The 25,552-nt window shown below is 43.0% G+C and overlaps 9 protein-coding genes across 9 annotated transcripts; 5 read left to right on the forward strand and 4 right to left on the reverse strand.

Moving 5' to 3' along the window:
• Positions 1 to 206: 206 nt before the first annotated feature.
• EDB93DRAFT_1292870 (ribosomal protein L25/Gln-tRNA synthetase) lies at positions 207 to 1,448 on the forward strand (the record flags this gene model as incomplete). The annotated part of the gene is made up of 4 exons (XM_041454583.1): positions 207 to 257; positions 327 to 433; positions 473 to 1,064; positions 1,089 to 1,448. The coding sequence occupies 4 exons, from the start codon at positions 207 to 209 to the stop codon at positions 1,377 to 1,379; spliced, it is 1,041 nt and encodes a 346-aa protein (XP_041305863.1). The 3' UTR covers positions 1,380 to 1,448.
• Positions 1,449 to 5,678: 4,230 nt separating this feature from the next.
• On the forward strand, positions 5,679 to 6,031 carry EDB93DRAFT_1056231 (uncharacterized protein; the record flags this gene model as incomplete). The annotated part of the gene is made up of 2 exons (XM_041444759.1): positions 5,679 to 5,801; positions 5,852 to 6,031. Coding segments are annotated over 2 exons (303 nt in total), but the record flags the coding sequence as incomplete, so codon positions are not given.
• A 280-nt stretch (positions 6,032 to 6,311) lies between these two features.
• On the forward strand, positions 6,312 to 6,991 carry EDB93DRAFT_1088757 (uncharacterized protein; the record flags this gene model as incomplete). Its single annotated transcript, XM_041446162.1, has 2 exons — positions 6,312 to 6,411; positions 6,468 to 6,991. Coding segments are annotated over 2 exons (624 nt in total), but the record flags the coding sequence as incomplete, so codon positions are not given.
• Positions 6,992 to 7,698: 707 nt separating this feature from the next.
• Positions 7,699 to 7,917, reverse strand: EDB93DRAFT_1088794 (uncharacterized protein; the record flags this gene model as incomplete). The annotated part of the gene is made up of 1 exon (XM_041446164.1): positions 7,699 to 7,917. A coding segment is annotated over one exon (219 nt), but the record flags the coding sequence as incomplete, so codon positions are not given.
• EDB93DRAFT_1241572 (uncharacterized protein) lies at positions 7,918 to 8,702 on the reverse strand (the record flags this gene model as incomplete). The annotated part of the gene is made up of 3 exons (XM_041451893.1): positions 7,918 to 8,069; positions 8,100 to 8,604; positions 8,685 to 8,702. 3 exons carry the CDS (start codon positions 8,700 to 8,702, stop codon positions 7,918 to 7,920), a joined length of 675 nt encoding a protein of 224 aa, XP_041305867.1.
• Positions 8,703 to 10,445: 1,743 nt separating this feature from the next.
• EDB93DRAFT_1088721 (uncharacterized protein) lies at positions 10,446 to 10,730 on the reverse strand (the record flags this gene model as incomplete). The annotated part of the gene is made up of 1 exon (XM_041446159.1): positions 10,446 to 10,730. A coding segment is annotated over one exon (285 nt), but the record flags the coding sequence as incomplete, so codon positions are not given.
• Positions 10,731 to 12,522: 1,792 nt separating this feature from the next.
• EDB93DRAFT_1105452 (uncharacterized protein) lies at positions 12,523 to 12,939 on the forward strand (the record flags this gene model as incomplete). Its single annotated transcript, XM_041447505.1, has 2 exons — positions 12,523 to 12,795; positions 12,844 to 12,939. The coding sequence occupies 2 exons, from the start codon at positions 12,523 to 12,525 to the stop codon at positions 12,937 to 12,939; spliced, it is 369 nt and encodes a 122-aa protein (XP_041305869.1).
• An 8,186-nt stretch (positions 12,940 to 21,125) lies between these two features.
• Positions 21,126 to 22,116, forward strand: EDB93DRAFT_1105453 (kinase-like domain-containing protein; the record flags this gene model as incomplete). Its single annotated transcript, XM_041447506.1, has 7 exons — positions 21,126 to 21,227; positions 21,278 to 21,355; positions 21,409 to 21,474; positions 21,572 to 21,602; positions 21,661 to 21,698; positions 21,750 to 21,974; positions 22,030 to 22,116. The coding sequence occupies 7 exons, from the start codon at positions 21,126 to 21,128 to the stop codon at positions 22,114 to 22,116; spliced, it is 627 nt and encodes a 208-aa protein (XP_041305870.1).
• Positions 22,117 to 23,365: 1,249 nt separating this feature from the next.
• EDB93DRAFT_1040426 (kinase-like domain-containing protein) lies at positions 23,366 to 24,222 on the reverse strand (the record flags this gene model as incomplete). The annotated part of the gene is made up of 5 exons (XM_041444551.1): positions 23,366 to 23,545; positions 23,599 to 23,820; positions 23,867 to 23,904; positions 23,952 to 23,982; positions 24,040 to 24,222. Coding segments are annotated over 5 exons (654 nt in total), but the record flags the coding sequence as incomplete, so codon positions are not given.
• Positions 24,223 to 25,552: the final 1,330 nt, after the last annotated feature.

The raw sequence follows: 25,552 nt of genomic DNA on the forward strand, positions 1-25,552 counted from the left end.
GCAGGGATATAAGGGATATGAACACAGATGGCAACCCTCAGATGTGGGACCTCACAGTGTACCGTGTTTTGGATGTAAGCCACCATTGCACCTTGGATAAATGGAAGATATACCCCACCTACAATTATACACACTGCCTCGTGGACAGCTTCAAGAACATCTCATGAGCATTGTGGCACCCTTTTCTCGTTGCTGTTGATTGACCTATGGATTTCAGTCATTCCCTCTGTACCACAGAATTCATTGCTTTTACGCCAGTCATATGAGTGGCTCTGTGACGCCCTGGACATGTACAAACCAAGGCAATCTGAATTTGGTCATCTTAGTCTTCAAGGGATGATCAATTCGAAAGAAAGATTCTCCAGCTGGTAGATGAAGGCTATGTGAGCGGATGGGACGATCCTCGTCTCTACACTCTCATTGCCCTCAGGAGGTGAGGCATACCTCTGGGTGCGATTTTGTCATTTGTCAGCACATTGGGTGTCTCAATGGCTGCTTCAAACTTACAAATTGCACGCTTTGAACAGACCGTGAGGCAATACCTGGAAGGAAGTGCACCGCATCTCTTCATGGTCATGCATCCTCTCAAAGTCATAATCAAGAATGTGCCCAACGACTACCTCGTAATGGTGGACAAATTATTCCATCCCAAGAATCCCCAGCTCGGATCTTCACAAATCCCATTCACCTGCATGATTTACATCAATGCAGGCAACTTCAGGCTCGAAGACTCAAAATATTACTTCTGCCTTGCTCCTGGAAAGAGTGTCAGTCTATTCCAAGCACCTTACCCAATTACATGCACATCATATAAGACTGATTCGGCCTCTGGTGAGGTGACAGAGGTATTCTGTCATCTCGAAGATTCTGGTACCCCTCCAAAAACCAAGGTGTATATCCAGTGGGTCGCAGAACATGCATCTTCTGGAAGCCCTGTTTGCATCGACAAGACAAGGATATTTCACCCTTTATTCAAGAGTAATAACCCCCTAGCAGCTACCCCTGACTTCAAGGCTGATATCAACCCTAATAGCATGGAAGTCATCGAGGGTGCCATGGTGGAAGTCAGTTTCTGGCTGTTTGCAAAGCGGTGTGTCGCAGATGCCCTCGAGGAGGCTTGGGTGAGATCAGCTAAAATCAAAGCAATCCCAGGTGCGGGCTCCCATGACGCACACACTCCGGAAATCACACCAGGGCAGCTTGTCGGAAAGGAGTGTGTACAATTCAAGGTCTGCATGTTGTACCTCGCAGTAGATTCAGACTCTCGCTTGGGTGCTCTACATGAACCCTCAGATGTTACTCCTGGGATTAGGCAAGGCAATTATTTGGTACTCAACCGCATTGCAAGTTTGAAAGAAGATGCTGGGAAGGGAATATGAACAGTCTTTATATATGACTAGGTACAATACGACAAGGCCAACTTCATCATTAGAGCTACATAGCAGTTGAGCCTGGGCATGGACAATGATCTACCATGAGTATTGTTAGCATATGAAATGCCAGATCGACATAATTATTTACCATCTTTCTGGGGTTCACCTGGGGTACAATCATCTTCACCGCATGACCATCGTTGAGACCTTCCATGTCAAGAAAGAGAAGTCAACAAGCAAGGTGTATTTCAACCTCTGAAGTGACGAGCTTCAAGGGAGGTTCACAAGGAGCCTTGCATTAGGCTCGTCAGTTAGATGATGATTTATTGCACCTAGAAACTTTACTTCAGTTTCGCCTTCAGCCTGATTTTGCCTTGCCTCCCTAGTCGCATCATCTTCTGCTTCATTTTCCAATACTTTACCTTTCCTCAGCCACATTTCGCCCCATCATCGGCAGCCTTGTGCCTATCTGGCATGGGGGAGAGTTTGTCTACAAGGTGTATTTAGTCAGGGAGCCCCTTCAGTGGCAAATTCCATATTATACGGGTCACCCGACCTACATAATATCCCATATAAGACGGGCCAGCGGACTATGGGCTGATGTTATGTATATCCCTGATGGAGACGGATGGGCCGGGAGGGATATTATTTCCAATGGAGATGGGTGGGCCCATCTATGCTGATATTATATATATCCTCAAAGATGTCGGGTGGGCCGATGTAAGGGTTTATTGTATAGACGGGCGGGCTGACATACTGGAATTATTTTTTAGATGGATGGGCCGAGGGAGTGGTGGAATATTCATTATATAGACGGGTGGGCCGAGGTAGTGAGATATCTGTCTGACATTCACGGATTACCGAGTCCCAGATGCCCGAAAACCGAATCCCATTGTGCAACATCCATTCCGAACACCCGAACACCCCAAGCTTGAGACTGGAAAATGGAAACTGGTGAAAATGTGTGAAATTTCTATTTCCTTACACCAAACACATGAACACCTGAACACCCAAAGCCTGAAGCTCAAAAGTCCAGTTATCAAATCACCGAGTGCCGAGTCCTGATAGACCCGAAGCCTGAGACCCAAAATCCGAAGCCCGGAACCCAAAAACATGTATGCAAAATGTCCATTTTTCATTCATTGCACAAATCACCGAGTGTCAAGTGACAAAACCCGAAACTCAAGACCCAGTACACAAATCACCAAGTACCGAGTGCTGAGGGCCGAACCCCAAAGTCCAAAACTTGAAAACATGTATATAACATATCCATTTTTCAGTCATTGCACAAATCACTGAGTGTCGAGTGCCAAAACCCAAAACTTGAAACCCGGTATGCAACATGCCCATTTTTCATTTACATTAATCAAATCATCGAATGCTGAGTGCCAAGGCCTGAACCCCAAAGCCCGAAACCCGAAAATATGTATACAACATATCCATATTTCCCTCACTGCACAAATCACTGGGTGTCGAGTACCGAAACCCGAAACTTGACACCTGGTACACAAATCACCAAGTGCTGAGTGCTGAGGCCTGAGCTCTAATGTCCGAAGCCCAAAACCCAAAGCCTGAAACCCGAAAATTGTTACAATAACATTTACTCCTATTTCATTTTTCTTTTCTTGTAACCATGCCGCCGACTCTAGACCAGCCTAGACTCGGCTATTCCTTTATCAAGTGGGCTGTCCACACTTCTCTTCTTCTTGATTGTAACATAGATACTATCTTGCGCCGCATGGTGGTTTCACCTATCTTTACTATCTTGATAGGTTGTACTCTTTTTCCTATCTTTGTTACCATTCTTGTCGCGGCTGTGCCGCTCCCTTTTACCTATATAAACCCCATGTACCATAGCTATATTCCTTAACTTGATCTACTGGGTTTTCCCCTTGAAACCTGATCTACTAAGGTCTCCACCCTTAGTAGCCTGAACTCTGATTCTAAGACAGTCACTCACTGTCTTAGCCTGAACTCTTGATTGCGGTAGAAGTGCTAAAACCACTCACCGCCTAGGCAGAAGTGCTAAAACCACTCGCCGCTGATCCTGCATAGAAGCCACGGCTCGTGCAGAGAGAACCCTTGAACTAGACACCTTCCTTGTACTAGGAAGGCCGACGAACTGTCGACTGAACGGTCTATCTTTGACCTTCGACAGCAGAACTATCCCAGTCATAACAAAAATATGTGTACAACATATCCATATTTCACTCATTGCTGTTACGAGAACATCTAGACGCTTGGGCCCCTATCATTTTTCTCCTGATCCTCCTCGTATCAGCCCTTGCATCACACCCTTACCCTGACCTTACCCTGGTCATCCTTGTCATTCTCACATTCCCTTTCGCTCTCTACCTGTCGCTTCAGCAGAGCCAGTACATCTGGCCGGATCCTTTCACTGACGAAGCATATCCATGCTCCGTTCCACCTCCTGACTGATCCTGCGGACAGTCCCCTTGCCCTTACTGTCCAGGACGGTAACCTATGATACGATGCACGACGCATCCCCTTTACCCTGTTTCCTTTCCTGATCTCTGACTCGATGCGCAGTTGCACATGCGACTTATACTTAGCTCCGCAGCTGCACGATCATGCCCCTGCATGTTTCACTTCTTATTCTGATCTTTGACTCACTTTCTTATCCGCACGTTCAGAGCTCACCCGTGTCTCACCTCGAACGTGCCTTCCTTTTATGGTCATACCCTTTACTGTTACTTCTCTTGGTAGTACGAGTTATCATCCACTAATATGCTTCCTGTCCTCTATATAAACTCGCTACCATGTAACATATTCCTTAACTTGAATCTACTTGGTTCTTGACCTCATACTCTTACCAGAGTGATCCTTCTGCCTCGCCAGCAGTCTATATTCTATCCTCTTATCTGCTCTTCGCAGATAAGCCTATAGTCTCGACCTTTACTCATTGACTTCATCGACGAGCAAAGCCCCTGTTAACTAGTCGGACTTCTGTCCTTCTAATTAACGACGATCCTTACGATTAACCTTTGGGTGTCGTAAGCCTAGGCCGATATAGCTTATCGTCTCGCAAACCGCTTGACATAAGCTACCCGATTTGGACATAGGCGTCAAATCTTACTTGCCGAAGCCTCGCCAAGTAAGACCCCTAACCTTGGGCTAGCCCAAGGACGTCCTCGACCGTTGACGACACACGCTCTGTTTGAGCATCGCCAACAGATACTATCCAAGTCGTAACACATGCACTTAGAAGTTTCCAAAAGCAGTCCAAACTTTATTCCTCATACTCTCTCCACAGCGGCTGGCAGAAAACATTTGTAAACATTGTTCAGCCACCGCAGCAAACCCTTTGGACCTTCAAAATTAACTAGCAACTTTGAAAACTAAACTTAGGGTTTACATATTCTGTGTTATGTAACATTACCATATTCTTAAGTTGGTAATTGATCATCAAAAATTGTCATCATGGTGCCTTCTCTTGCTCTAATTCGTGCACAGACAGAGGAAGTATTTAGATGTAGGCCTTGCCTTTGGCAGCTCAAAGTTGCTGAAGCTTTTCTTCTCCATGCCCATGATATTATTTGCATTTCTGGGACCAGCAAGGGTAAAACCCTCACATTCTGGATGCCTCTATTATTTGACTCCACCAGTATACAAGTTGTGATTACTCCTTTGAACTTACTTGGTGAGCAAAATGTCATGGACCTCAAAAGAGCAGGAATTTCAGCTATATCTATACATGCAGAAACTGCAACAGCATCTAACTTTCAGGTTTGAGGATTATCAACAGTATCTAGCAATTAATGATCATTTATGTACTAGGCAATAGAGAACTTGGAATATAGAATTATTGCAATCAGTCCCAACCAAATTATGAAGGACAGCGCGGAGGATTTGAAAGGCTACTCAAAAATCCTTTGTTTGTGTCACACATAATAGATGTGGTTATAGACGAAGCACATTGTGTCATCTCATGGGGAGAATTTTGCCCAGAATTCAAAGAGCTCAGTAGACTGAGATTCATCCTCCCCCTGGACATATCATTTCTTGTGATGTCGGCGACACTATCTTCATCCACACTGCAGGATGTCATCAGACTACTCCATCTACAGAACGGGGACAAACTTATCACAATCTGTCGAAGTATAGATCGGCCAAATATAAATATTGGAGTAAAGCCCATCCAGGGAACATATCAAAGCTTCATGGACCTAGCATTCCTCATTCCTGACCAGTGGAAACTCAGAGACCTGCCCCCTCCTAAATTTCTCGTCTTCTTTGACAATATAAACCATGCTATCAAGGCCACAAAGGTTGTGTTTGCTGAAAGAATATCAAGATAAAATCAAGTGGTTTAATGCCAATATGATGACTTACTTTAAACAAGACGAGGTGGGGAATTATATACAGGAAATCACATGGGGTTTTTGTACAACCGAATCCTTTGGAATGGTAAGTGGGAATTAAGGATATTATTGATCAACAAACTTACCGCAATGCAGGGCATTGATATCGCTGATGTCTGCATTGTAATTCAGTGGCAGGCAACATGTTGTTCACTGTCTACATTATGGCAGCGCTTTGGTTGTGCCGTTCGTGATATGCCATTGGAGGGGACTGCAATACTATTTGCTGAGAAGGAATGCTTTGATGCATATAGAGTTGAGAAAGAGAAACGGAGAGTGGAGCAAGCCAAAAAAAAGGCAACATCTTCAAAAAAGCGACGCACTGTTACTACTACCAGCGAAAATGTTCCTGTTGTCACAAGCATTCCCGCAGAAGAAGAAAGATCTGACAGTTCAGATGCATCTGGTGATGATATAGAAATCAGCAGCACTAACATCCAACAGACTTACCATGATGATACAATGGATGCCTGGCAATTATAGGCAAAGATGGAGGACCCTAGAGAGAAGATAGATATGAGCCAGCCTCAACCGAAGACCCCCCCAACTGACCGGCCTTGAACCAGCTATGGATTACTTCATTAATGCTGATATATGTCCTGGGATCGGCTGTTGTCATAAGGTATTGAATGTGTTTTTCAAGAATGAGGAAGCAGGTAAGACTTACTTATTTATTTCAACTCCCGTGCCTGAGACATCATCCAAATCACAGAATCTGATCATCACCAATGCGACGCTCTCAGTGAGACCGGTTGTCTCTGGTGCCTCATCACACAGTCAAGTGTTTGTTGTGATATTCACACACCAGAATACTTTGCCCAATTCACCTCTGCAATCCCAAAACAACAAAAACAAATTTCATGCTCATGCCTTGTCAAGTTTTCCATGACCTCACTTGATTTAAAGTTGGTTGATGCACTTGAGGACTGGCAGGAGGAAACCGCCATCAAGCTCTATGGCTATTCTCATTTAAATGATCTTGGACCCAGGGTTGTAATGCCCAATAGTATCATGGACCGGATTGTTGAGTGTGCTCATTTTTACAAGATGAAGTCCATAGCCAACTTGGTCAAGGAAACTTGTTGGTCAGGAGCCAGCAAACATGGAGATGTGATTATCACATTGATTCACCAAGTGTGCCCAATTCCTATGCCCATGACATCAGCCCCACTACAGCCTCGTGCAATCTTGTCAAACGCTAACACAAGTACATTGGTCCCTCATAATGCAAAGTGAAAGATGTGATGCAGTGCTTGTGGGGAGGAGGGCCATAATGGTATGTACTTTACTGATGGCTAGTGTTTACTTACTAACACTATCTATAAAGCTCGTAATCACCACTGTCGAGAGCATCCTGCAAACCAATCATCTGCTACCAAGGAAAATGCTAGCACAACCTGGATTATTTTGCTGCTGCATACAACATCATAACTCTCCTACAATGTCTTTAGTTGTAGATTGCTCTACCTCATCTAATATTTTACTGTCTATATCTTCTGTATCTACTATTCCCTTCCATCCTTTCTCAAATAGCTCGTGCCCCTTGTCAAGAAGGTCTGGAACTAAGTATGTGCTTTGTCATCCGGGCATGTGAGTGTGGAGATGATGATCACATCTTCATTAGTAACCCTTGAAACATTTTTTTTTTCATATTAGGTGCAGCCTGCAAACTTGTTCCTCCAGTACACATAAAGTTATCCTCGATGATGGAATGAGCATTGCAATAGATTTCAACCAGATGCGACTCGAGAATGACCCTTGCCACACAGTACAGTTCGAGCCACTCCCTCCATTTTTCACTTTGATGAATAGATTGTTGAGCTCTACACACCAATCTATGGTATGGAAGTGTCCAGGTTTTCTGGTTAGATTGACTAGCCAATGGTATTGTATTGCTTTCCTGCCAAAATATTAGTACTCGAGTTAATGAAAAGGCATGCTTCTCACTGTAGACCCGCTGGATAATTGACATGCAAGTTTATCAAAAACTCTGTCATGCATGTGGCATATTTGTGTTTGCCCGTCGCCTTAAATATTAATGACCATGTGATGATGCAGGTTTCAACACGCACAATGTCTCCAATATTCATTGCATAGGATAGCTCCTTGTACAATAGAAAATAATTGTTAATCAACAAGTTATTCTCGTACTGTTTATCTCGTCATTCATCAGGCTGCTGATGAGCTCGTGTTAGCTTGTAGGTAGCAATATATTCTTGAGAGAGTCGGTTGGCAATCTCCTTTAGTTCCTCTAGGCTTTGTTTAGAAATGGCAAAGTTGTCAAGTGTTTTGTGAGCATTGTTCATTCTTTTGACTTATATCCGCCAATAATCCAAATGTCAACAGATCCCATCATGACCAATGAGCTTGTGCATCATCCAGAACCCAGGCTTGGATCCAAAAATTCCTGTCTCATGTGGCTGTAGCTGTGCAATATCATGCATCAGACTTGTCTGATCTTGATGCACTGACATTGGCTGGATCAATGTCCTCCATATTGCATCTGTGGCTGCCATTTTCAAGTGGAACAAGCTAGGCACAAAGACTACATGTTGGAATCGCTGCCATGGAGTTGTTTCAATGGACCGACATTGCTGTATAGATGCAATGTGTTTGCCCATGCCCAGATCTCCATGTACAAGCACCACATACTCAGTAAAATGAGGCGACTCGCCATCTTCCACATCTGCTGGATCAAAGACACCACCTTGCACCATCAATTTCTTGATTGCCTGAATGTTTCCTGCAACCATTGAGTTGTTGACATCCATTGCCGAGGCTGGTACGATTGGAGTTTTTACAATTGGTATTTGTTCTAGAACTTGGGGAGCTGGTATTTGAGACTGAAACTGTGCAAAATAAGGTGGTCCATGATAGTAAAGGTCATGCAAAAATTTCCAGGAGTTAAATTGGTCTCATCGAGCGAGACCTGAAGAAAGCGAGACATCTTGGTGTAGCGACAGTAAGTCTTTCCAGGTTTGTTCAATGGAAAAATCACTTTGAGGATTGATTCACTGTCTTAATAACCGAGGGTCTTATATAAAGTTGTGTAAATGTAATGACACCACAATTACACTTTGGATAAGACTGCTTGCCAGTCCTCGATTAACACGGTCTACGACTTTTCCTATTTCGTGGTAGATAACGTGTGAGTTCTTGGGAGGCTCGCTAAACTAATCTTTTTATAAAGATCAACCTAGCCGGAGCTTTACTTTTCTTTATTGAAACTCAAATCTCTTGTCTAGGAATAAGCTTCTAGACACGTAATTCGGTTTCTGGAACGTATTTGCCTAGGAAATCTCCTTCTAGGCTCTGGACTTGGATACTGGAACTAGTGAGACATGGTCTCAAATATACGAAATATGACCAAGATCGCTTGGTCTATGGACACCTGACTGTGAGACAATGGTCTCAAATATACAATATATGTTCAAGATCGCTTGAACAAAGGGGACTATAACTTGACCAAGATTGCTTGGTCTATGGGACAACTAGTGAGACGTGGTCTCAACAATATGATAGATGACTAAGATCGCTTAGTCAAAGGGCACAGAGCAATGAGACAAAGGGGTCTCAAAGACAATACATGTGACCAAGAACGCTTGGTCTATAGCACTAAATAAGTTTCTAAGGTAAGAAACTTATAATCTCAAGGGAATTCTTTTCCCTGCACTTGTCTCACTTCAAAGGGACTAACTTTGCAAGTGAAATATCTGATAGGCAGATTGCTACAAATGGGAGATCATATTTTTTGGGGGGGAGAATGGGCTCTCCTTATATACATTTTGTGTGAGAAAGTAATCTAGGTTCACAAACAATAAAAAATAAGGAGGACCAATCAAAATATTGGGTCAAACCCAATAAAAGAATAAAATACAAGTGAAAGATGGAGCTATGACATCATTGTGGAGCAAAAGATTCCAGAACCTTCCATGAGTGAGTCAGAGTGAGTCATTGTGGAGCAGAATATTCTAGAAGGAAATGACATCATGAATGATGTCATTGTAGAGTAGAATAATATAGAGCTTGATGACATAATATCTTTCAACAGAATACCTGCAGGAGTATCTGTGGAGTCTTATGACATCATAATGACATCATACCCTATGGGTACAATTTTATGAAGTGTCAGGTGAGTCAAAGCATCCTAATGAAAAAGTAAAGTAAAGAAACACTAGAGAAAAGTAGGTAGCAAAAATAAGACAGTTGGCAGGAATTGAAACGCAGTCAAAATAATACAGTTGGCAGGAATTGAAACACGGTCTTTTTGGATAGGTTTTTTATAGGCTTTGTACTTTTCTCTATGGTTTTCTCTAGCCAAAGTGAATAAGCCAAAGGCAAGGCTATACCTTAACCTTCATTTCCCTTCTCACATCAACTAGGTCTAAATGTGATTCCCATCTCACATTAGACTTTTTCCGTCAAAACATATTCAGATCATGAAACTTGGGGAAAACTGGAAATATGGACCATGGTTTGAAACCAAGGTATGGGTTGACTAGTCTGAGGACTAAGCTAACAGACTTTATCTTTTGAGGGTCGCCTAGTATTCATGTCCATGCATGATTCCCACATCATGCAGGACATCGCGATTTTCACCATAGGAACATTTTATATCATTACAAGTGACTCCATGTTTTAGAGAAAACAGTAAGCCTGATGTAAGATGTTTCAGAGTGTCAGTGGATTTTTATGCAGCCGGAATGGTGGTCTTCAGGTTGATGTCGAAATTATCATATGCATAAGCTGCTAAAAGTGTTTGTCCAAGATTTTGAAGTGTGTGACTTGATTCTGCAGATAGTGAATGGACTGTATCATGAATTGCATCAATGGATATTGAGAGACCCATCTTCACCATCATTTCAATGACCTTCTCTGGTGCGTGTGTTGATTGCAACAATATTCCAAATATGCTTGACAGTGAGTTGGCCTTCTGATTCGTGCTTTTCTTTAGAAGCAACACAATTACTACTTTCCACTGGAAGAGGTCTGTTTAGATCGAACATAAATTTTATTTGCATTTTTCATACCAGTATTATTGTCGCATCACATTGAGATGCGAGGCATTCAGCTCTCGATACACAATTGCCAGTGATGCCTTCTATAACACCTTCTAGGTCATCTACTTGAGCCCAGTATTCTGAATCCTCAGCTTCTTGTGCATCCAGTTTCATTATTCCATTCACCATGTCCCCTTCAAGGTTGCTTTCAATTTTCTTGACTTGGGGAGCTCTCACAGACAAGAGAGAATCAAGAAGGGTCCATAGCACCGGTGCCTCCCCCTCAATCTTCAAAGCCATACCTCCAATTCAGAAGCCCTCTATTTGCTCGGCTTTCGCATGCAGAGTGCTAAAATGCCACCCATTCTCCACTTTTGTGAGCTCTCAAACCTCTCTCACACATTCTGTGCTAATGGCATTCTTGGCCCATTTAATTAAAGGTTTATATAAATTCTGCTGTCATAATAAGGCGCACATAATATTAGACATGTTGGCCAGAAGGTTAACAACTGCAGGGTGGTTGGAAAATATTGGTACTGTGAGGACTGTGATGAGGAAATCCAGAAGGCTACTGCCTTCATCAAACATGTCGAGGATGCTGCAGTATGTTTCCATATCGAGTACAAAACAAATATGTAAACCCCAAGTTCAGTTTTCAAAGTTGCTAGTTAATTATGAAGGTCCAAAGGGTTTGCTACGGTGGCTGAACAATGTTTACAAATGTTTTCTGCCAGCCGCTGTCGAGAGAGTATGAGGAATAAAGTTTGGGCTGCTTTTGGAAACTTCAAAGTGCACGTGATTTGAATTTTGCACACGGCAACTCGGATGCCGTCCTCTTTCTCTTGACACTGCGACTGGGTAGGAACCTGGTCTATTCCTCGCTCTGGTAGTTCTTTGGCCAAGAACTCTACCCCGATATATAGGATAATGATGAAGTTTTTTTTTACATAAACAAAAACCTTATGACTTCGTTTGCGGAATAGTGATAAGTGCTGGTAAGCCACTGAGTTTTGCATACTGCTGCTGATCGGTCGATCAGGTGGCCAGCTGGTATATGGTCCTGGTCATATCCTATGGCCAACCTTCAAGCTTCTTCCAAAAATAGATTACCACAATCAGTCGCCGTTACAGTATCGCAATTCAAACACAAGCATACTGATCAAACCAAAGTCTGTTCTGTGTACCAAGGTTTGTTCAGATCAATGTACTTGAATGAAACATCCCACCTGTAGTCAGTCTGGTTTTCATACGCGCTGAAATGAATTACCATGATCATCTTGGATCCCACAGACCTCGAGGCCAACTTGTGCGTGCAGACCACCACATGATGAAACTTTAGAACAAAGTTTGCACTCGTATTCATACCCTTCGACCGGCATGCCATAAATGCATGCAGGTTGTGTTATTTTCAATCAGGTTCCTTCCTAGTTCACAATACCACAGCTGCAAATTGTAAAGTTACAGAATATGAAAACAGGGTAATGAGAGAAAAGTCTGAGATTTCCTGATACTATTCTGAGATTACCCTCAAAATTCTACCAGTAGAAAATGTATCAGGATTTACGGAAACCAACATCATTTTCCTCACTTAATACACCATGCATTTCTCTGAGAATGTTCCTTAGATTACTTGGAAGCCAACATATGATGCCATTCTGCGCTTCTAAATTCACTGATAGAACTTGATGCATGTGCGAGCAGGACAAAAGTACAGTGTAAATATAAGCGCAGATCAACAACTACCCTATCTTCCTCGCCGTGCACCCCATGGACCTCCCCTCAAAGCAAGGACACTGGCAAATTTGCAAAAACTGTGGTTCCCTCGCTCATTCAAGGCTCAACCGGTGTACCGCAGAGCTGGAGAATTTAGATAGAGTACATCAGGACCCGGTAGCAGATAGCACAGATGAGAGCTCGCCAGATAGAGTGCCAGCAGTGAGAGATGTAGATGGCACTGATGAAGAAAGGTCGGAAGACAGGGAAGGGGAGATGGACCGTGTTGTGGCAAGTCTCGAGGCATACTCTGATAGAACATCACTGGTGAGCATCGAGTTTGGAAACAAACATTCACTCACCTTTATCTTCAAGCGGTTACACTACACGGGGATCGAAGTCACTGATAGCATATTCAATAGCTCCCGTCGAATGAGGTTGATTCTCAAGTATACCCACCCTCTAAAATGATATTAAAATGGTATATATACATAGAAAAAAGACCATATGAGTCTTCCAAGTTAACACTGAGGGCATGGATGTCATATTGGATTATGCATTGGTCAGGATTGATTTCGAGGTGCTGTTTCGCACTGGTGCTCGAACAGCGGAGAAAGATAGGAAGCGCATCACAATTGACCTTACCAGGTGCCTCTGATACTTAAATCCATCATTGTCTGGAGCACTGTTGAAAATAGCACTGTGATCGTTGTGGTTGTCGTCAATGAGAGAAAGTCGGACTTGGTGATTTTCAATAAATTTGCATGATCAGTCATGATGAGTTTCTGCACGGGCGGCGGGCCGCTGCCAGATTCCTCTGTGTGAAAATTCAAGGGAACTTGTCAATTCTGTAAAATACTATACATGAGGTATTCTTGTGTCGGGGTATTTTCAGAAAGTTCATGATCATAGGAAGTATCAAAATCTCCAAGGTTCTCCTTTGGCTGGAATCCGCGATCTTACACTGTGCAGTGCTTCGAACTTCTATGCATGCATCCAGCCAAACATCCTGTGTGCAACCAATGTGCATGATACTAAATATGGCTTGTAGAGTCTGTGCACCAGCTGCATCACAAGTTCAACTTACTAGAGGAAATTGGATGTGAGTACATCCACACTATCACCTCATATAGCTAATTAAATTGCCAAAGTGGTCAGGGAGAACCACATACAAGAGGTGCATTCGCTCAGCGTCAAGATGGTCACTTGGGTGATATGGTTGGCACTGTTACACACTTACATCGGACATTGAGGGCAGCTTTCTTCTAAAGTTTCATGTGGTGTTCTGCGCACACAAGTCGGCCTCAAGGTCTGTGGTATGATCAGCGTGGCAATTTGTTTCCGCGTGTATGCATATGAAAACCAGACTGACTACTATAGGTGTGATGTTTCATTCAAGTACATTGAACCGAACAAACTTTGGTTTGATCAGTATGCCTATGTTTCATGATGGTATCGAAAGATCACTCACCAGAGAAGACATCAACACTTTAGTATGAGTGATTGATTGCGGTATTCTATTGTTGGAAGAAGCTTGAAGGTTGGCCATAGGGACCGGTGACCGGCTGGCCACCTGATTGATTGATCAGTGGCAGTACGCAAGCGGGCTCAACAGCCATGAACAGGTGACCATCCACCTGATGTTTTGGATAATGTCCTCATGCTGTGATGTCACATATTACAGTGACATATTTCTGTATTATACGGGTCACCCGACCTACATGATATCCCGTATAAGACAGGCCAGCAGACTATGGGCCGATGTTATGTATATCCCCGATGTTGACGGTGTCCTGCATGATGTGGGAATCATGCATGGACATGAATACTAGGCGACCCTCAAAAGATAAAGTCTGTTAGCTTAGTCCTCAGACTAGTCAACCCATACCTTGGTTTCAAACCATGGTCCATATTTCCAGTTTTCCCCAAGTTTCATGATCTGAATATGTTTTGACGGAAAAAGTCTAATGTGAGATGGGAATCACATTTAGACCTAGTTGATGTGAGAAGGGAAATGAAGGTTAAGGTATAGCCTTGCCTTTGGCTTATTCACTTTGGCTAGAGAAAACCATAGAGAAAAGTACAAAGCCTATAAAAAACCTATCCAAAAAGACCGTGTTTCAATTCCTGCCAACTGTATTATTTTGACTGCGTTTCAATTCCTGCCAACTGTCTTATTTTTGCTACCTACTTTTCTCTAGTGTTTCTTTACTTTACTTTTTCATTAGGATGCTTTGACTCACCTGACACTTCATAAAATTGTACCCATAGGGTATGATGTCATTATGATGTCATAAGACTCCACAGATACTCCTGCAGGTATTCTGTTGAAAGATATTATGTCATCAAGCTCTATATTATTCTACTCTACAATGACATCATTCATGATGTCATTTCCTTCTAGAATATTCTGCTCCACAATGACTCACTCTGACTCACTCATGGAAGGTTCTGGAATCTTTTGCTCCACAATGATGTCATAGCTCCATCTTTCACTTGTATTTTATTCTTTTATTGGGTTTGACCCAATATTTTGATTGGTCCTCCTTATTTTTTATTGTTTGTGAACCTAGATTACTTTCTCACACAAAATGTATATAAGGAGAGCCCATTCTCCCCCCCAAAAAATATGATCTCCCATTTGTAGCAATCTGCCTATCAGATATTTCACTTGCAAAGTTAGTCCCTTTGAAGTGAGACAAGTGCAGGGAAAAGAATTCCCTTGAGATTATAAGTTTCTTACCTTAGAAACTTATTTAGTGCTATAGACCAAGCGTTCTTGGTCACATGTATTGTCTTTGAGACCCCTTTGTCTCATTGCTCTGTGCCCTTTGACTAAGCGATCTTAGTCATCTATCATATTGTTGAGACCACGTCTCACTAGTTGTCCCATAGACCAAGCAATCTTGGTCAAGTTATAGTCCCCTTTGTTCAAGCGATCTTGAACATATATTGTATATTTGAGACCATTGTCTCACAGTCAGGTGTCCATAGACCAAGCGATCTTGGTCATATTTCGTATATTTGAGACCATGTCTCACTAGTTCCAGTATCCAAGTCCAGAGCCTAGAAGGAGATTTCCTAGGCAAATACGTTCCAGAAACCGAATTACGTGTCTAGAAGCTTATTCCTAGATAAGAGATTTGAGTTTCAATAAAGAAAAGTAAAGCTCCGGCTAGGTTGATCTTTATAAAAAGATTAGTTTAGCGAGCCTCCCAAGAACTCACACGTTATCTACCACGAAATAGGAAAAGTCGTAGACCGTGTTAATCGAGGACTGGCAAGCAGTCTTATCCAAAGTGTAATTGTGGTGTCATTACATTTACACAACTTTATATAAGACCCTCGGTTATTAAGACAACGGATGGGCCTGGAGGGATATTATTTCCGATGGAGATGGGTGGGCCCATCTATGCTGATATTATATATATCCTCGAAGATGTTGGGTGGGCCGATGTAATGGTTTCTTGTATAGATGGGTGGGCCGATGTAAGGGTTTATTGTATAGACGGGTGGGCCGACATACTGGAATTATTTTGTAGACAGATGGGCCGAGGGAGTGGTGGAATATTTATTATATAGACGGGTGGGCCGATGGAGGGGGATGTTATATAGACGGGTGGGCTGAGGTAGTGAGATATCTGTCTGACATTCACGGATTACCGAGTCCCAGATGCCCAAAAACTGAATGCCATTGTGCAACATCCATTCCAGACACCCGAACACCCCAAGCTCGAGAGTGGAAACTGGAAACTGGTGAAAATGTGTGAAATTTCTATTTCCTTACACCAAACACATGAACACCTGAACACCCAAAGCCTGAAGCTTAAAAGTCCAGTTATCAAATCACCAAGTGCCAAGTCCTGATAGACCCGAAGCCTGAGACCCAAAATCCGAAGCCCGGAACCCAAAAACATGTATGCAAAATGTCCATTGTTCATTCATTGCACAAATCACCGAGTGTCAAGTGACAAAACCCGAAGCTCAAGACCCAGTACACAAATCACCAAGTACCGAGTGCCAAGGGCTGAACCCCAAAGTTCGAAACTTGAAAACATGTATATAACATATCCATTTTTCAGTCATTGCACAAATCACTGAGTGTCGAGTGCCAAAACCCAAAACTTGAAACCCGGTATGCAACATGCCCATTTTTCATTTACATTAATCAAATCATCGAATGCTGAGTGCCAAGGCCTGAACCCCAAAGCCCGAAACCCGAAAATATGTATACAACATATCCATATTTCCCTCACTGCACAAATCACTGGGTGTCGAGTACCGAAACCAGAAACTTGACACCTGGTACACAAATCACCAAGTGCCGAGTGCCGAGGCCTGTGCCCCAATGTCTGAAGCCCGAAACCCAAAGCCTGAAACCCGAAAATATGTATACAACATATCAATATTTCACTCATTGCACAAATCACCGAGTGTCAAGTGCCAAAACACGAAACTTGAGACCCGGTACACAAATCACCAAGTGCTGAGTGCTGAGTGCCGAGGCCTGACATCCAAAGCCTGAAACCCGAAGCCTGAAACCCAAAGATATGTATACAACATATCCATATTTCCCTCACTGCACAAATCACCGAGTGTCGAGTACCGAAACCCGAAACTCAACACCCGGTACACGTGACTACAACTGGACATGAATTCTGTATTTGTATGTATTATCCATTGATGTAGGGTTCAAATAACTTGGGAATTGTACTGACTACCAAGGGTCGGGACTCGGGACTCGCTAGTCAATATAGGAAAATGATAATGAAAAAATGAAAATTATTATTATGCTTAACTTTCTTAATGAAGGTTGTAGTCCAAGTCTATGTGAGTGTATTGGTGGTCCTACCAAGTATTGGTACTCAGTGTAGTGATGGTTGCAGTGCTGGGCTCAGAACCACTGATTTTCATACTCATGTCATTCTTGTCAATTGGAGATTATTTGAAGACTACGTTAAATGTTAGTCAGTGTCGAGTATGATAATGAATGTATAGTCATACCTCAGTCTGAGAACAAATAGACTGAGGTAGGATGATGCAGGTATGAGGATTATATATTTGTCTGGCATGTTAGCAATGATGTAAAGATGAGGCGTGCATTTGTACATGTGTGCAGTAAGTGAGCATAAAGATAAAAGAATGAATATTAATAGTGAGACTTGCACATTATGTTGAGATATCCAACATGACAAGCCTGTGATGGGATCAGAGACCTGGAATAACACCCATATATGTCCATTATAATAGCCCTAATAGTTTAGAAAGATACATGAAGGATTGATGTAATGACAGGCATATGTGTGAAATGTGACAATAGACATATTTTTACAAAGTCACATTTATAGATGATTCAGGCCAAAGATTTTATTAAAAATATGTAGGATAGATTGTAAACTACCTAAGGAACCCATACTGCCTACTGCCTTGAGGGTAGGGGGTGGGTGGAAGGGATATAGTGAAAACATGAGTTGACTCAGCATTAAAGTCCTATTATTGCTTCACCGACCATTTTCGATGCTTTGGGTCTTTGAAGTTTCCCACACTCCATTTCTTATCTATTTCACTTCCTCAGTACTCAATTCTTGGTGGATTTGTCTGTAAATTTATGTCTATGATACTTAATATATTTTAAATGTACTCCAGGTTTCTGATCATGAAGATTCAATGTTTTGAAGGTATGGGCCCCTTATCAGGAGAAATGGCAAGTATGCACACTAGCTCACAAACTCCAGCCTATTGTGAGCTGATCTTGGTCATAAGAGGCAATAATATAAGCTATGCTCATTATATATTAAAAGGTTGGATCATGGATGCAAGGGCAAGATACTGAAAATCGTGAAAAATGTCAAAAGTGCAATGGTCTATGCTTACATGTAATAACACTGTCTGTAATATTCAATAATGCGAAAATGAGTAAATATGCACCAGTGGGGATAGATACGACTAGACAGGACATAGGAAGGATGAATCCGATGCAAAAATGTTGGGTCCGAAACTTTCAGGCCAGGGTCAGGCGTCGGGATCTGGATCAGAGTGTCAGGGATGCGTCGGACAAATACTGTTTAATGTGAGTATCAAAAACACGGGTTTTGAGCCCAGTGCTGCAACTATCATTACACCAGGTACCAAGTATCAGAACCAAGTACTGAGTACCGAGTAATGAAATAACCAATTGACAAGAAAAGACTACCAATACACTCACCTTGACTTGGACTACAACTTTCATTTTTCATTCTCGCCAATGTTTCAGATTTCTTTAGCTTATATCTTGGTCAAATGATAACCGATGGACAAGAAAAGACTACCAATACACTCACCTAGACTCGGACAACAACTTCCATGTTTTCATTATCTTTGCCTATTGCACACCGGGTTTTGAGTTTCGGGTTTTGGCACTCAACACTCAGTGATTTGTGCAATGAGTAAAAAATGGAAATATTGCATACATGTTTTTGGGTTTCGGGCTTTGGAATTTGGGCTTCAGATGTCGGGTTTTGGGCCTTGGCACTTGGCACTCTGCACTTGGTGATTTGTGTACCAGGTCTCAAGTTTCGGGTTTTGGTACTTGACACTCAGTGAGTTGTGCAATGAGGGAAAAATGGATATGCTGCATACATATTATCAGGTTTCAGGCTTTGGGTTTGGGGCTTCGGACATCAGGTTTTGGGCCTTGGACATCGGAGCTCAGGCCTCAGCACTCAGCACTTGGTGATTTGTGTACCAGGTGTCGAGTTTTGGGTTTCGGTACTTGACACTGCATGATTTGTGCAATGAGGGAAATATGGATATGTTGTATACATATTTTCATGTTTCAGGCTTCGGGTTTCGGGCTTCGGATGTTGGGTTTCGGGCATCGGCATTCGGCACTCAGCACTTGGTGATTTGTGTACCGTATCTCGAGTTTCGGGTTTTGGCACTCGACACTCGGTGATTTGTGCAATGAGTGAAATATGGATATGTTGTATACATATTTTCGGGTTTCAGGCTTCAGGTTTCGGGCTTCAGACATCAGGGCACAGGCCTCGGCACTCGGCACTTGGTGGGGTGTTCGGGTGTCTGGAATGGATGTTGCACAATGGGATTCGGTTTTTGTGCATCTGGGACTCAGTAATCTGTGAATGTCAGACAGATATCTCACTACCTTGGCCCACCCGTCTATATAACATCCCCCTGCATTGGCCCACCCATCTATATAATAAATATTCCACCACTCTGTTGGCCCATCCGTCTACAAAATAATTCCAGTATGTCGGCCCACCCGTCTATACAATAAACCCTTACATCGGCCCACCCATCTATATAATACATATTCCACCACTCCCTTGGCCCACCCGTGTACAAAATACTTCCTGTACCTCGGCCCACCCATCTATACAATAAACCATTACATTGGCCCACCCGACATCTTCGAGGATATATATAATATCAGCATAGATGGGCCCACCTGTCTCCATTGGAAATAATATCCCTCCCGGCCCATCTGTCAACATCGGGGATATACATAACATTGGCCCACAGTCCGCTGGCCCGTCTTATACGGGATATTATGTAGGTCCGGTGACCTGTATAATATGGAATTTGTCACTGAAGGGGCTCGTGATGTGATGGCAAGCTTACGCTCATGATTTAGTACTTCTGTGAAATTTGCAAGGATGCTCCCAGTCCAATAAATATGAGTTTGCTCTCAACGTGCTGTAGCTCATGACACTTTCTGTCTCCAAAGTCTTCTCTCCTCCCTGCAGTATAATGTTGCGACCACCTGCAAAGGTTCCACAGTCCAACAGCAAGTACTCTTCTACCTGGCAGTAGATTAACATTGATGACAAATGATTAGTAAATAGGATATTATCCTCTCTTTATTTAGTACTAGTATTAAAGTTACGCACTAGTCTGCAGGTGAGTATTTGTTGGCATAACAGAGTCGAAGAAGACCAAGAGACCCGATGGACAGGCACGAGATGACAAGTAGGAAATGACAAGCAGCAGGTATGAGCGCAAGTCATTGGTTGAGGGAGGTCGGGAATGGAAGGAACAGGGAGTACCTGTTGACGTCGGGACCGAAATGGTCCAAAGTAAATTTTCACCTTCAAAATAATCGAGAGCGCTTACCGTATTAATACCAGTGCCCAACCATTACGAGCGTCTCAGTTCTTTCCAGAAACTGAGACGTGAGTCTATACCTTTACTGTTATTGTTACACTTAACTGACTCAGTGTAGTTATTCTTACCTGTTAGCTACACGCTTCGTCAATAAGAGTTCTTTCCAGAAACTGAGACTTATTCTTACCTGTTAGACCTTTTCTATCCGCTCTACCTCTAATCTCTAGAGTATTTGCTTGTCGGGTGCCTGGCAGACATTGACTGAATTCTGTGTACCAATAGGACCGGGCTCACGCTGAATTGTGTGTATTTCCCGTCAAAACACAGCACTTCGAGCTGAAACTGGACATCCTCATTTTTAGACATGCTGACCCCAAAGGCAATAATTCTGAATCACCTTCTGGATCCCCGGTTGTGGCACCTGAAGACTCTCACCACGAGTATGTTTGTGTATTTCTCACCAAAACACACAGCGCTTCGAGCTGAGACTGGTCATCTTCATTTTCAGACAGATTGTCCTTGACAAATACCACCCTCCACCCAAGGATCTCACGATGTTCATTTCACACACCGAGGATTACCCCCACTGTAGTGGTGGATACGGCAACGTCTGGAAGTGCAAAATGGACCATTCCTTATCCCATAACAGTATTGAAGTACGTTCATTAATTGGTTTCCTTTCAAAAGATAGGCTTAATCCTAATAGATACCCCCGCGATACGTTGCAGTCAAGTCTTTCAAGGCATTACCGATGGATGAAAAGGACAAGAAAAAATTTATCACAGTTAGTTCTCATGTAGTCAATGTATGTGACATTTACCATTACTTTTGATCCAGAAACTGCATCAGGAAGTCTTTGTTTGGCAAGGGCTGAATGACATACATATAGTGCCTCTGTATGGCGTGAGCAGTTACTGCCTGAAACACATTACCTCTTTCATCTTGTGAACATTTCTTATCTATATCTTATGAGCGCACCCTGATATCAGTCGAAATACAGCTCTTTCAAGTTGTTTCAGGTCTGCAGTATCGTAAGTGAATTTAGTTGTGGCTATGTGACCTCATTTGGACGATACACGATAAAATCAGTGCATTCTGGAGAAATTGTGCACGGAGACCTCATGCCTGTATGTCACTATTTTTTCACTAGTTAGTCTGTGTTACTCATAAGATTTCAGCCTAATGTCCTGATCGATGAGAACGGCAATGCTCTCCTTGCAGACTTTGGCCTGTCATGCCTGCTGGCAGAACACAATACATCTTTCTTCACATCTCACAGACCAGGTGCAGCTCGTTGGACTGCTCCTGAAATTCTATCGCTTGATCCTAAAAGGGCCGACAAAGTTGCTCCCAAGCCAACTACAGCGAGCAACATCTACTCATTTGGCTGCATTATGATGCAGGTAACGCCAATACCCTCTTTCTGTAGCGAATGAATGATTCTAAATATTTCATTAGGTGCTATCCGGCCAGCGCCCATACTTCAACATGGAGTTGGAGACTCCTATTATTGTGGCCAAATATCAAGGCAATCTGTCAAAATGACCTGAACAGCCTGCAATTTCTGATGATTATTGGCGCTATGTTGGACTACGTTGGTTGACACAGATCAAGACACGGCCTTTGGTTGATCAAGTTCTGGACTATATAAAGGCAGAATACGACATACATAGGTCATCTTCAAATTGAGTTGGCTATTTCTGCCAGTGATACAAACGAGTTGATCTCAAGTGCCACATTTTCCCAGGCTTGTGTCCTTGCAGTAGCAACACATGTTGTATTTATTCCATCATGACAGGACTACTAGAATCACATCCTCCTGACTGTAATTTAGCATTCTGTGACATCCAAGTTATTAAATGCAATATCATTCGGTTCCATTCTTAATGTGCAAAGACTGACTCTCATTGATTCATCTCTATGGACCCCACTGCTTGCTGTGCAGAATGGTAACAAAAAAATCTCGGGGAGTCGAGTCATTGCCGTATCTCTAAGTGAAGGGTAGATTGTGACATTCACACTTGTCATGCTCTGCACCATTAACTCACTGATTAATCAGCCTTATATTTCTTATGGTATGTAAATCTAGGCTCGGGACCAGGCTTATATAACCACGGACGAGTCGAGTGGCGTAGCCACGTCAATTCCCCACCTACAGCGCGTACCTGTACCTGTAATTAAGCCGCATTTGGGCAAAATTCAAATTGCCAAGACTCAGCGCTGTTGAATATAGTACCCCGGAACGTGGGCAGAGAGAATTTCTATATCGATATACCGCGGAAACTGATGGCTTGCTGTGGAGATAATAAAACTTGAAGTAGGTCTGTGACGTATTCTGGCTGGAAGCGCACCTTTCGAGTCGGCTTCACTAGCCGGTGATCCGGGCCTAGTATTGGACGATACTAAATCTATTGATTCATGAAACTTCTTTCCACAAATTTCTCCTCGAGGCGCACCATAGGTCCCGCAAGCCAAGAAAATCTCATGGGACTCGCCGATATTTCATTGAACCCCAGCCGATTTCGTTCGTACACAATCAAAGAGGCCAGATGAAACAAAAACAGTATTCTGGTCACAATCAGGCATGTACGACAACCACTGGCAAGACAAGACATGGAACAATGTAGTGAAATTCTTGGCTTCATCAAATGCCAAAAAAAAACTAGCGGTACAGCAAATCGTACAGCCTGTACTAAATATTCTGTCTGTAAGCGTGTTGTGAATGTGTAGTCGTAGGTACTGGAAATCAGATGCGCTGAGACAAACCTGCCATCCGCAGCTCAGACTCAAGAAATTCTTGTATTTCCTCGATAGTTGGACGACTGGTAGGAGACCAACATCTTTGAATAAAGTTCCACTGTGCACTAGTGACAAACGTTTCGTCAGGACGTTTGGGCTTGACGCCTCTCGAAGATAATACAACGACATGAATGTTGTTCTTGATATCGTGATAAGGTATTGATCCTGTGAGCAACTAAGTCGCAATATGGTGAGCGGGAGATGCCACGAGAAGATAATGTACCATACCTGCAGAATAATACTGCCTATCGAATAGATGTCAGTCTGCTCCGTTGGAATGTATGGATTGATTTCGCCTTTCTGCGCCTCGAATAACTGAGGATCAGTCCATCGCACAGCTGAGCGGACGCCTCCAGATGGCTGAGCCGAACCTGGGATGTCCGCGAGCAGTGGCATGACTCCGAAGTCGGACAATTGCACTCTACCCTCATGGTCCACCAGGATATTGAGCTAGACTAGTATTAGCGAATTATACTTCTAGGGACAGTGATCTTACTCCAGAGATATCCCCATGCACAATAGAATGAGCGTGCACTACATTTGAAATCAATGAAAGTCGTTGTCACGAAAAAAAAACCAACGATAGCCGAGGCCAGCTACTACCTGCTTGGCCTAAGGCCGCACAGATGCAGAGTGAGAAACATTATTTCCGACCAAAAGGCTACTCACGAGATCCAACTTGCACCCTAGTGACAAACGATGACTATCGATGTAGTCATTCAACGACCCCTCGTTCACCCATGGCGTCACTAATGACGGAAAGTGCCCGAAATCTTGTGCAATTCCATATAGTGGCAAAATGTTCTTGTGAAGTAATCGCGCCCAAGATGATACTTTGTCCATCAGTTTCTGAGTCATTCTTAAGCAAGTTTTCTCGGGCACAAACGAAAGAACATACTTGGCAGTTCTTGTTTTTCTCATCCTCATTCAAAAATGGAATTTTCAGCGACTTGACCGCAACCTGAAAACGTCGTTTGTATTTTGAGGATTCTAACATGTAAAATCTACTCACATCACGCTTTTGCTTGCCATGGCACCACGTTGATCGCCAAACGTCACTATACGTACCCGACAACGTTGGGTATATTTCACGACGAAAAATTTGCCTGGTGAGATCAGTGATGGGGCTGCACTGAGATTCTGCCGCAGAATGCTGAAAATTGGCCGGGTTTGTTGGTGTCCACCCGCAATATTTTAATGATGAATCCATCGAGCTGTTGTAAATTTCAGTCAATAAAATCTGAAGGAAGTAATGTGTGTACTCAGTAACATCAGTGTTGTGACCTTCCCTCAGGACAGTCCACGAGTCTGAGATGAGTTGACTGGGAACGACGCCTTGCGGATTGGGGTGCGAGAGAGCCATGGGTACTATTTCTTGGTATGACCATTGAATGAATGTCAAAGGTGACTTCAACACTAGCCCGAAATATGCAAGCAGATCAGAAATGCCGGAGCCCTGTTGAGGGGCTGTCGGGGCATGGTCCAGCGCATTGTTAGACATAACTTCTAACTATTTGACAATGCACCAGGATGTGGATATTAGAAGTGAGATGCTGAATGTAAGTGGTATTCATACCTTTGATGGCATGCTATAAATGCAGTAGGAAGCGCTATGCCAAATATGTTCCTTAGTTCACAAAGTCGCAGTTATTACGATATGCACAACCACATACCTGTGTGCGTTGGATGTGCACCATGCTGTAAAACTTCCTGTTACTGATTATCTGTACCAGCCCAAAAAGTTAGCCCAGCCTCAGTGAACTGGAGGGAATTAGTAGATGTAAGTACATCCACACTATCGGCTCATAATACCTCTGGTCAAATTCCTAGAGCAGTCGTTGAGCTTCGGATAATCGACATGCACGAGGTGTATTGGCTCACTAATTGAGAGATTCTATTGGCATTAGTACGTTCCACATATCCGAGTCGTGTGTTGATGTTCCGGTGCCAGTAATTCTTGCACGTGACTCGCTTGTGCGAATCATCGGCATTCTTTGAAACTGAATGGTACCGTTCTGCCTATTCAATTGCCGCGAAGTACGGACCTGGGAAAGACGCTGGGAGTCCCCCGCGGTCGCAACAACGATTAGGCTTGGAATCTCCATGTGTTGGAAGTCAGTACAAACGACGATAACGGTTATCGTAACACGTGACTGCTTACTTACATAATCACGTACGGTTT

Source organism: Suillus bovinus (genome assembly GCF_016758785.1).
Source record: "Suillus bovinus strain UH-Sbo-P2 chromosome Unknown EDB93scaffold_44, whole genome shotgun sequence".
Taxonomy (NCBI): domain Eukaryota; kingdom Fungi; phylum Basidiomycota; class Agaricomycetes; order Boletales; family Suillaceae; genus Suillus; species Suillus bovinus.